Source organism: Vidua macroura, chromosome Z (assembly GCF_024509145.1).
Source record: "Vidua macroura isolate BioBank_ID:100142 chromosome Z, ASM2450914v1, whole genome shotgun sequence".
Taxonomy (NCBI): domain Eukaryota; kingdom Metazoa; phylum Chordata; class Aves; order Passeriformes; family Viduidae; genus Vidua; species Vidua macroura.
Window position 1 is genome coordinate 66,257,901 of NC_071611.1, and position 12,235 is coordinate 66,270,135.

General features: G+C 45.2%; 1 protein-coding gene across 5 annotated transcripts in view; it reads right to left on the reverse strand.

The window, feature by feature from the left end:
• The window catches only part of FSD1L (fibronectin type III and SPRY domain containing 1 like), a 32,190-nt gene extending 20,903 nt beyond the window's left edge, over nt 1–11,287 (reverse strand). For 3 of the 5 annotated variants that reach the window (XM_054004283.1, XM_054004282.1, XM_054004279.1), the window contains exon 1: nt 3,556–3,623. In XM_054004283.1, the coding sequence (XP_053860258.1) occupies nt 3,556–3,570 (15 nt within the window). In that variant the 5' untranslated portion in view covers nt 3,571–3,623. Of the gene's footprint in view, nt 1–3,555; nt 3,624–11,227 lie in introns of those variants that run through there. The other 2 variants (XM_054004281.1, XM_054004278.1) reach the window with 1 other exon arrangement.
• Nucleotides 11,288–12,235: the final 948 nt, after the last annotated feature.

Genomic DNA, 12,235 nt, shown 5'->3' on the forward strand with positions numbered 1-12,235 from the left:
AAAGGGATGTTGCAGAAATCCCTCCCAGAAGCAATTTCTTAATAACCATGTACTACCCAGATCACATTTGTTTGCTCAAAGGCAAGAAAAATGTTTTATCCTTTCACAACACCCACAGTGAAACTCAACACTACACCAGATTTAAAGAACTTCTCCCCTAGTCCTAAACTGTTCTCTTTCCTCTGACACCTCCCCGGGCAGCTGCCAACAAATCTGAAATGAGATATTAATTGGTACTCCAGCCCCTGCCTGTTTAATAGTGCCATACTCAGGAAGTTAAACCACAAGTAGAAGAAGACAAATTTTAGTGCTTTTACCACAGGTGTTGATGGTGTTATACACAGAGGTAACAGAAGAGACAGCAATGACTTAGGTCTGGACTCTGGGGGAACAGAAACAAGACCTTGGCTTCTTACACAAACAGAGGCACAGAAAAATCTTGACCACTTCATTACTGAACCTTCACTTCGCCTGGCGAAAACCAAGCATGTTTGAAGGCAAATTTGTACACATCAGAATGCCAGATGAATAGCCATTGTCCAGCCAGCTGCTTCTGCATTCACCACTGACCAGAGGCAATTGTTTTCACAGGCCAGATAGCCTGGAGATAAGCCTTAGATCCTATGAGCACAACTGTCAATTTGGATGAACACGGAAAACTCACAATCCTCTTTCAGCACAGATCTTAGGGCTTACTTGGCTGCAACACATGGGGGAAAAGTGTTCTTGTGTGCAGGGCTGAACAATACTGCTCAGCCTTATAGCTACATCCTGGTTAAAGGAAAATATCTGCATGTGAGGAACATTTAAAAGGCCTTTACACAGCCAAATGTATGGCAGCAACTGCAAGCCAGCTGTTAAACAAGATTTTCACCTGAAGTTACATTTAGCTGACTACATGTGGGCTGGTACAGGTCTTCTTAAGTAAGCTATCCATTTCTCGGTTATGAAATTCAACCAGGTTTGGTGAATTTTTAATGAGTTTGAATGCTGTTTAAAAGTATCCATCAACACTAGACATAATTTTTCTAAAACACCAATGTACAAGCCACCAGAACAACAAAGGCAGCTTGTAGGAACCACTATCTTATTCTATTTCCCAACATAATTTTCTCTTCACTAATATGCACTAAATAGATTTCCTTCCAGACATTGCATACATGCCAAATTAAAAACATGCTGCAATATTTCCATTTCTTCCTTTTAGGGGATTTTCTGAAAAGCCAGTGTAATTTTTCAGGGAATAAAGAGTTCTAGAAAAAATACCAATGTAAGCAGCAGATGAGGCCTACATTCTACATTAATTTATAGAAGAAACTCAACAGAACTAAGCCCAGTAAAGTTTCTTGGTATTTCTGCACTAAAGGACATTTATTCTATTGCCCACTGATGAATGCAGTATTTCACAGACTTCTATTACAAGTAATTCTCTTTGAGCTTTCTCTCTGACCGATATGTGAGGTCAGTTTCAAATGGATTTTCAAAGCATTATGAAATGTTTATTACAGAAGTAATTTTTGCTGCTGCCAGTGAGCTTCATGCTGCTTTTCCTTTTTGTGTCCTAATCTCACTCTCTGAATCTAATGCATTTCGCTTGGGAAAAAAAAAATACAAACATGCCACTGGTAAAGCAAGAGTGTGGATGAGCAAAGGATGAAGAGTAAAAAAGGACAGAAAAAAATAAAGGGAAGCCCTACAAGATGTAGTTTGTAGTCTTGCCAGGTGGATAAAAACAGAACCCACCTTCGAAAGTGAGTAACTAACATGACATGGCACCTCTTGAAGCAGACCTCATAAAAACTGAATTTTGATAAATTAAACAATCACATCAATACTGCAGAAGAAGTTACAAAGTTGCTCAAGATCATACTGAAGGCTCATGAGCTGACTGCATGCAGAACAGTTTCTGTAACAGTCCTGGTTCTAGGACAAAATCACAAGACATTATAACCTTCATATCCAGATCAAATTTCAAGGTCATGCTTACTTAGGTTCCATTAATTTAAACTCCTGCACTTGTCAACACAGTGAGGTTGCCAGAGTTTGAAGAACTTCATACAGTACAGGTGACATTACCAAATTAACCCTTGGTAGAGGAAGTACTGTAGAATACAAGATCCACTGCAGTTTTACTGCTGTTTTCAGAACCTCTGGAATTCAAATATGATCAACGACCCTGTGGATATTCTCAGCTCAGTCAGAGAGAAAAAGAGAACATTTCTGCCAGGCTAAGCCTAGGAAAAAGTCCGAAAGGAATGTAAACAATCTATTACCTTGCTTTCCGTTCATATTGTTTATAGATATATTCTACCACGATGACCTAAGTCCAGTGTACCAATCAGGTGAAATGTTTTTACTTTAAGACCAATGGAATTAATGTACATGATGTTCTCTATAAAAGAGAGAAGTGCTTTTGAATAAATGCTCATTTTGCCTTCAGAAATCCTACGAGTCATTTTGCCTGTCCCTGGCTCAACAGCGTCACGACCCCACTCAGAAACATCCACCTAGAGCACCCACAACAGGGGCAGTCCTCATTTACTCTTCCCCCAGAAGGACAAATCTCACATAGGGCAGGCAAAGACAGACCCAAATTGACAGTTTCTACCAGAAAACCACTTTACAAAGCACACCTTCCAGAGATATTAGCATAAATACGTTTTATGTAAAATAAGTTACATAGAATTACAGTATTTTGTGATTCAGCTGGATTTGCTGGAGCCTTCGGCTGCCAGCTGTGAGCTCACAGCAAGGTCTGCTGTGGCTGGGATACAGTTAACTTCCTCAGTAATTTCCCAGTAACTCCTACAGTGCTAAGGCTTGGCTTTAGCAAGAGAAAATTACACTGATCTGTAAATTTCATTATCAGCACCAAATTACTCGGGCCCCACATCACACAAACCCCTTCCCAAGCTGAGGAAAGCTGACTGCCCAGAGAACGAGGAGCCCTTCTGCAGTGAGGGACTGGAAGCCAAGGGGCTGAGCCACAACTTTTTGCAGAGGAATATCTGTTCAAGAAAGCCCCAACGCTCGGGTGCGCACATCTCTGCCCTTCAGTGAATTCCCCGAAGGGTCTGATGGCAAGCAAGGGAAGGAGGGAATTACAGGGCAGCAACCACAGGGGAGGAAAAAAAAAACAAAACCCTTTTATGAATTAGTTCCCTTCAACACTAGATTACATCAATGGCAAACAGAAGGGCTTATGCACGCACCATAATTACTCATTACAGGAATACGCAGAATGAAGGAGCTCTACAACCGCTGGAGCACTTCATTCCAGAACCGCGGAATATCCAGGGCTCGAAAGGATCAACCCAATCCCTGTGGCAGGGCAGGCACACATGGAGCAGGTGACACCGGAACGCCTCCAGAAAGAGGGAGACACACCCAGGAGGGAAGCGGACTCGGGATTCCCCACAACTCCGCCAGCATCCCTTCCGCGCGCAATTGCCCTCCCGCACCGCGCCTCTTCCCAGGCCGAGCGCCCGGAATCGCCGGGGAAACGCCCCGCCGGCCTCCCGGGCGGCCCGCAGCCCCTGCCCCGCGGGAACTCACCCGCTCTTCGTCCATGTCTGCGGGCGCGGCGCGGCCGGGCCGGCGGGACGCGCGGTGGAGGGACCCGCTCCCGGCGCCGCCGCTCCCGCGGGATGAGCGCCCGCGCGCCCCGCCCCGCATGCACCGGGCCTGCGCGCGCCTGCGCGCCCGCCGGCACCGCGGGTTCGAGTCCCGGCCCCGGCGCGGCGATGGGGTGCTGCTCCGTTCGCCCTGAGAAGGCATCTCATCAATCCATGCCGATGCCTCCAATCCAGCCCGATATCTCCAATCCCTATCAATACCTCCAGTCCATATCAATACCTCCAGACTCGTTCTGGTAGTGCCCATTGGCATAAACTTAACCAGAACTTCCACCTCAGTTTTTCCGCTGAGGATGGCAGGGCACTGGTCGGCTCACCGACCGACATTTCTTTGAATCTCCTCCAGTAAGTCTTTGTTGGATTGGAGAAGCTACTTCTGACCTGGGGTCTCGGTGACTGCTGTGTAACAGGACAATACCGAGGCTTTGTGGGCGTGTATTCCTTTCATTACTTGTTATTTTCGGTTTAAAAGGAAATAAAAAAGAGTGGATGCATCTAACAGTGTATTCTTCATGCCCAAATATAGCATGGATTTTAAGGGGGTGGCATAATTTTGCAACCAAAGGAATAATGATGCTTAAGTGCAGTAAATTATTTAGAAGTGAAAGAGGAAAATTTCGTGGAGAAGCATTAAACACAGGAAACAATGATAGTCAGCTATGCAAGACATTACTGTGCAATGCAACTTACCTGTGCTCAGCACTTGAAATGCTCGTGCCCTAAGTGACCAAGAGTTTAGGAAGTTGCCTAGGAGACCCTCTGACATATTACACATCTATAATGCAATCTTTCTGCAAACTTTTGTGGAAGGCTGCCTCTCTGAAGACATTCAAACCCCATCTGGACATGTTCCTGTGTTACCTGCTCCAGGTGTCCCTGCACTGGACAGTCCAGCTGGACTTAGGAGCAGAGCCTGACCCCCCTGGCTGTCCTGTCCTTTCAGGAGCTGTACAAAGCCGCAGGGTTCCCCCTGAGCCTCCTTTTCTCCAGGCTGAGCCCCTTCCCAGCTCCCTCAGCCGCTCCTGGGGCTCCAGACCCTTCCCCAGCTCCGTTCCCTTCTCTGGACATCATTCCATGATGTTTGTATGAGGTTGGATGTCCTGTGAGGCAGCTTTACTTTACCTCACATCTCTCCTAATCCAATCTGAGGAAATATTTTTTTTCCCAAAGCTGTGGTGTTGGAAAGGAATAGTAACTTCATGATGATGGCATTTGGCAGAGATGCAGCCACTGGGCTGGAGGGCAGCGTGGTGGTTTCTTAGCAGCTCTGTGCTGGAATTAAAATGCAGCATTTTTGGCATGGACACACCACTAGGAATCCACTTCCAGTGTGGAAATTCATCGCCGTGGGGAGATTGTGCCCCCTGGCAATGAAGGTGGCAAAGGATGCCTCTCTTAGGCCATCTCTGCCTCTGTGAGTCCACTCCCACCACAGCTGTGCCTTCTCCATCAGCAGCACTGCACAAATCCAGGGCAAGAGGATGCAGCAGCATTGCTCCAGTCTCCCCAGCTCCATCCAGAGACCTCCTGGGACTGCATTCACTGGCACCAGGCTGGGCCTTGGCTGTGGTTTGAATATTTGTGTTATCTTTCAAGTACCTGATAGCTTATTTTTTCCAATTAGCACCCACAACCTGGGCTGGTAGTGGTAGTTTCAATTTGCAGCCAGTCAGAAGATGAGAGAAAATAATGTGTGATCATGCCATGCCTCATGTTGTCCAGAGGCAAGGACAGTGACCATGACCATGAGCCCATGATTTGAGCTTTCCCCCGAACATTTTAGAAACAAAATACTCAAATCTAAAGGGATTTTCATCTCTTGGCCTGGGAGGCACCGGGATCAGAAATAGTGCCTGTGGTCAGACACCCAGGGGTACCAGTAACACTGAAACCCTCTGCAGTGTATTGGGGTGGGTGGTTAAATTGATTTCTGCAGCTGTGGGCCCACTTCTTAATTTCAGATTGGATCCCGTGGGAAGATTCAACTGCAAATTCCTTTCTAAGCTGCAAAAGGAGAGGAAGTGTTACCATGAGGAAATATTTCCACAGTTTTGTGGGTTCCTTCAGCACTCTTGTGATAATGAGTCCGGAGGAGGGCACCAAGGTGATCAGAGGGGTGGAACACATCTTATACAAGGAAAGGCTGGAAGAATTGGGATTGTTCAGTCTGGAGAGGAGAAGGCTTGGGGGAAACCTAATCCCCATGCCTGAATAAGCCAACAAGAAAGATGGAGAGAATTTACAAGGACTTAGGGTGACAGGGCAAGGGGGAATGGCTTCACAGTGGCACAGAGCAGGCTTAGATTAAGCACTGGGAAGAAAATTCTTCCCTCTGAGGGTAGTAAGGTCCTGGCACAGATGGTGGTGCTAGAGGGGATAAAAAAATATCTTCAGAGTTAACATTCTCAGTGTATTTTAGGCCAAAAAGAAACATCACAGACAGAAGACCCGCAGGAAACAATGGCAAGAAATTAGAGGAGGAAGAAATACTTCAGGCCCCTAAAACAATAATGGACCAACTTGGGTAACCACCGAATAATGTTATCTATCTCCATGCAGGGTGGTAAATTAGATGCACTTTTTTTTTTTTTTTAATTAAGGGGTAGAATTTTAATGAAGGATTTTTTCCCCAGAGCAGTTTTCTGATGCCCTCAACACAGTGCTTCCTTACAATTAAGCCCTGAAGCATAAACCAAGAGTTAGCCTCACCTGGCCACCTCCTAAAAGCACTTGCTATCTCGAAAGTCACAAGAAATAGAATATTAAAACTCTATCCTTGCTGCTCCAGGCATAAGATAAGGCTGTTGTGTTTTTTTCAAACAATAGCCAGACCGCAGCACTTAGATTTATTTGCAGTGCCAGATAAATCTATGTAATGTGAGAAGAGGCAGCAGGTTGTTGCATTTCTATATGGAAGAAGGCTTGGAAGTAGTTAAAAATGATACAAAAACTCTTTCTGAGAAACCAAGCTAACCAAATAGCAGGAGAGGAGCAAGGCCTTTATGACACAGTAAATATTCTTTGAGCTGGCTTTGAGAAGGGCTGGACCCTGTGGCAGCTGCTACAGATGTTAGAGCTGCTTATGTTAAACTCAGTGTGGCTCTGGCACCAACAAACCCCTCTCCTTGTCCAGCTCCAGGTCACTGTGACTTTGGAAAGGCCTTTTTGGGGGTGATTAAACCAACCCCACAACCATCGACCTGGAACCCTCCTGTGTTTTTGGGGGTCTGTAAGTGGACACAGCAACGAGTGAGTCACAAACTGCCTCAGCAGGCTCTTCATTGGTGCAAGACTTTTCTTGGTGCATCATTCTTTTCTTGTATTTCCATATTTTGTCCCTATTTTGAGAAGGCCAGGAGCCACCAGCACAAGCAGCCAGCCAGTGGGAGATGGTGGAGCAGCAGTGAAGCCTCTGTGTGTAGGGCATGAAATAATCTGAGAACAATAAAAACTTCCCCGGCTTTCCTCCCATCAAAGTACCTGGAAATAGCTGAGCTACCTGCTGAGCAGGGAGTCACCATGGGTGGGCTAGGACATCATGACAATGCTTATCACTTCATTACCTTGATGAACAGCAAAGCCTCAGAAGTCTGTCTGCTGATGGCTCAGTGTCTTTGGATGTAATTAATGCAGTGTTTCTATCATAACCCAAGAAAACAAGATTTGTGATGTTCACTGCTCCCCACTAACAGCTTCTGCTGCCTGTCCCGGAGGGCTCTGCTACACAGCAAGAACAGAGGACTGTGGGCAGAGGAAAACAGACTTTCCTTCAGTTCTCTGAATCAGTCACTGCACTGAAGGAGACACAGTAAGATTTTATTTATGTGCACACAGAAAAAGCTCTGACTATCAAATCTGCTTCATTGTTTCTACAGTAGGCTCTGCACCTATTTAAAATTAAAATCTGCAGACAAGCACAGCTCTGTGATAAGAACTGTGTGTTATGTACTTATACTTAGCAGAGTAGAGCTTTGATTTTTCATGGATTTTCTTAGTAGTAATTTCCAATTAGAAACAGAGGAAAGTAAAATGTGTTCTGAAACTTGAGCAACAGATTTTTCTTCCCTGGAAAGCCCATTAAAATCCACTGCCTTTCTAGTTTTATACACTTATTGTAGTTTTAACCCCACCTGGCAACCAACCATCACACAGCCATGCACTCACTGCCCCACCAGCTGGATGGGGAAGAGAATCAGAAGCGTGAAAAGTGAGGAAACTTGTGGAATGAGACCAAAAAAAAAACAATACATGACATTTGAATTTCTCTTCACTTAGTGCTACCTTTATGCCCACTATAAATATGGTGTCAAATGAGGGTTTGAATCTTTAAAAATAGTATTTTTATCATTTAAAGCACTGTAAGTCAGTGGTGAAGCTGTCTCCAGTGGAACTACAAGGAGGGAGGAAAAGAGTTTAGTGGGATTGATGTTAAACCTGCAGTCACCACTTAGTACATCATCAATCAGGATAGCTGGGATGAAATCTTTTTGTCCTCAACTCCAGCTTCTCATCATCAATGTGACAGAAAAAACTTGGGAGTCTGAATCCTTTACGGACACATCCTGTGCCAGGCAGCAGAGTGGCTGTGCTAGCTCTCTCCCCCCTGCTCTCTGCAGCCTGGAGTTCAAACTTGGGATATTTCTGAGGGGAAATAAAAGCAAAAAAAATAAATAAAAAAAAAGGGCATGGAGTGCTTCCTTAGTCAGTCACAGCAGTGGGATTTGGAAGTTTTGCTGTTTGTCTGGGTAGAAACCTGATTCCTGTAAGCACAGTTAGCTGGGAAGACAGTGGATGCAGGACAGGTTGCCCCACAGGAGCCCTGTAGCTCCTGGAGGAGAGTATTTCTGACCTGCTGTTGAACCACAGCCTCTTCCAGAGGACATAAACATCCTGCCCCATGCAGATTAATTTTGTGGGTTTTTGTTGAAAACACACGTACATGCTCCTGGTACTCCTTATGTTCTTACAAATTGTTCTTACAATTTAAAGAATTCCAGAAGAAGTGATAGAGAACCATACCCAAACTAATCAGTTAGACACCTTGTGCTCTCCAGAGTACCTTTCACTGTTAAATTCCACGTCCCTTTCTCTAGTGTGAAACCTAGGGATATGGAAACAGGAAACACTCCCTGTTTCCATATCCCTAGGTTTCACACTCTTGATATTGCTACCATGCATGACTTTCCCTTGAACACCACACACCATTTCACACCCGTTTTTTAAGTCAGCTCCTTTTTAAGTCAGAGTGTGGTCCCCTTTTGTGACAAACTTCTGCCATGGCACCAGAGGTATCACAGAGACCCTCAGAGCTGTGCCTGGGTCACAGTCTTGTTCAGATCAGTAGGGTGGTAACAAAAATTGCATGTGGCTGCAGGGGAAATAGGTGCTGCATGTTTTGGGTACATCTAAGCCTGTAGAAAATAGCCCTTCAGTGCCACAAGTTGGTACAGAGCTCATGGTAGCCAGGACTGAAAGAAAATAGACATTCTCCATCCTTGAAAATTGGCCTGGCATCAAATTTCATCAGGCTGCAAAATTCCCTCAACAACCCCTGAGAGAGAAGGAGAGAGAGAGAGAGAGAGAAGCTCTTAGGAGAGAGGAAATATTTGTATAAATATTTCTTCTATAAATAGAATATACCAAATTAAGTGGAGGCAGAGCATGAGAGCTGTTGGAAAGAAACAAAAGGCTCACTACATGGACTCTGGTTAGGAGTCACCCACCCATGAAGCTGAAGCCCAAGTCCTTCAAATCCATCACTTTGTCAGTTTCTGACATTACTACTCTCATGCCAAAGCACCTATTTGGAATAAGCTTTGACCCACCTCAGAGGGCAGGGAATAAGTACATTTTCTTAGCCACTGCCTGTGAAGGCTTTGCTCAGAGCCACATAGTCAGAAGTCACTTTATATTTTAAAACCAGGTTTGAGAAGCCCTGCAGCCAGCCAGCAAGAAGGCAGGCAGTGAGGAGATAAACTGGAGCAGAGGTAAGAAAAAGAGGGGGAAAGAAGAGAAAGGGAGTTTTTTTCAGCTGGCATAATAACAAGCACACCTGGGGAAAAGGGTCTGCACCTGCCTGGTTTTTTCATATCACAGAAGGTAAGAGGAGAAGAGAAAATAAGAGCTCTCCCCTTCAGGGAGAGAATGTGCTGGCATACTCCAGTGGAGAGGCCAGTTTGAAAGAGAAGGAGAATAATTAATGAGGTTTTCAAGGCTGTCTGCACTTTTGCTGGGCCATACAGTCAGCTGCACTCCTCTGGCCATTAAAGATTAAGGAGTACTATTTCTCCAGCTTGTCACATGGACCTCCCATTCCTTTCTCAGAGGTCCCAAAGCAAATTGTGGGCAGAAGCTGTTGCCTCCACGGCAGACTGCTGCTAGGGCCAGGGCCACCACTGATGTCACTGATTTAACCCTGGCCAGCAACAAGCCCCAACAAGCTCATTCACTGTCCCTGCAACAGGACTGGGGAGAGAATTAGAAGGGTAAAAGTGATAAAACTCATGGGACGAGATAGATAGTTTAGTAAGGAAGGAAAAACTACACACAGGAGGAAAGCAAAACAAGGAATTCATTCACCTTGGGCAGGCAGGTATTCAGCCATGCCCAGGAAAGCCAGGCTCCATCAAGGTGGCTTGGGAAGACAAAGGCCATCACTCTAAACACAGCCCCTTCCTCCTTCTCCCCCCAGCTCTGCTTGCTGACCCCAACACCATATGGTCTGGAATATCCCTCTGGTCAGTTGGGATCAGCTCTCCTAGCTGTGTCTCCTCCCAAATCCTTGTGGATCCCCTCGCTGGCAGAGCAGTGTGAGAAGCAGGAAAGGACTTGATGCGGTGCAAGTTGTCTTCAGCAATAAAAAAAAAGATCCATGGTTTATCAAGACTGTTTTCAGCACAGAGCCAAAACAGCCCTGTCCAGTAGCCTAGCTACTCTGAAGAAAGTTAACTCTATCTCAGCTCAACCCAGGTAATACGTGCTGGTGGATGGCAGGGTGCACCTTGCAGGACACAAGGTCCCTAAAGCTCTTTCGCAGCAAGATTAGCTCCTGTCCTCTTAATGGGCTCAGGAGCTCCTAATCCTGGTTTTGTGCTGCCGGCTGGCTTGCCCTCCTCACCTAGGACAGACACAGGCTCTGTGTGCGCTGTTGTCTGCGCTAGGAGCTTCCCCAGGGAGGAGAGGCAGCTGCGGGGGGCACCTGCCACCTTGCCTGGTTGGAAAAGCGCTGGGCCAGTGGCTGCCAGTGCCCAGCTGATGGCACTGTGTCCCCGTCAGGCTGCCCGGCCGGAGGAGAAGGCGATTCGCCCGTGCCTGGCTGGAAAAGCCGGCGTGCCTTTTCTACCCAAATGGCTTTACTCCGGCATTTATATTTAATAGTATATATTTAATATATACTATATTATATAATGATATTTATTATATATACATAAATATATTATATTATATATAATGTATATAGTTTACATATATGTATATATAATATATATTTTAATATATTTTATATATAATATATTATATATTATCCGTATCATATATCATATAATATATACTATATATAATAATTATATATATTTAATAATATATATTTTTACCCAATCCTCCTGAGGCATGAACTCTTCTGAAGTAGCTGAAGTTTTGCTCAGGCCGATAGAAGCTGTTGGGCGCATTTGGACAGTTTTGTGAAAGGTCTGAGGAGGAAAAACAAGCCAGAGAGATGGAGGGCTTGAATTTGCCAGCACTTTTGCTGGCTTTGACATGGCCTGCACCATCCCAGGGCTTCTGCCACATCACCACAAGACCTGAGTCTAGGTTTTGCCTCTGAATGAAATGTAGACAAAGTGCTGCTTCTATTTATGTTTTTTGTTGTCTTGTGGAGAATGCAGTGCTAACAAGGGACTCTGCATCTACCACTTCTACTTCAACGCTACTTGAAAAGTGAAGTTCAAATGCACTCTACATAAGAGTCTTTGTTTAAGTAATTTTAAGGTGAGATGGTTAAAAGTACTTAAAAGTGCATTCCTGCCCTCCACTTTGCTTGCTGGCAGGGTCAGAGCCAAGAGCAGTTGAAAATCCCACCAAGACATTTCATAGGGAGTGTTGCCCCTGGTTTCCTCCACAGAGAGAGGAATTGCAGCACAGATGTGCAAGGAAATAGCAATGAACCCACTTTAACTGTTGCCAGCAGAAAGCAAGGAGATTAAAGCTTAAAATAGCAGCAGAACTGCATGGCCATCAACTGATCTTGTAAAAGGCAGGGCAGAGATTTCAATATACTTCACCATCAGGGCAAGCCAGAGTTGGAGACAGCTTCCGTTCTTTTTTCCTTTCTCTCAGATGATGTTTAATCTGTGAGACAGATGGATTTTATATCCAGCTTGACAAATGACAGAGAGAAAGAGAGAGAGGTGGAAAGGTGAGGAACTTTGTCCCAGGTTTCAGGAGCAGAGTTGGGATGTGCAGCTGTGGCTGTGTGACACCTCAGGTGTGAGATGGAGAAGTGACATGGAGGGAAGGTCTGGGTGGAGGAGAGGTGTGGATCATACACATTGTGCAAGGATGGGGCCATGGACTTGATCTTGGAGAATGATGAGGCAGCAGAA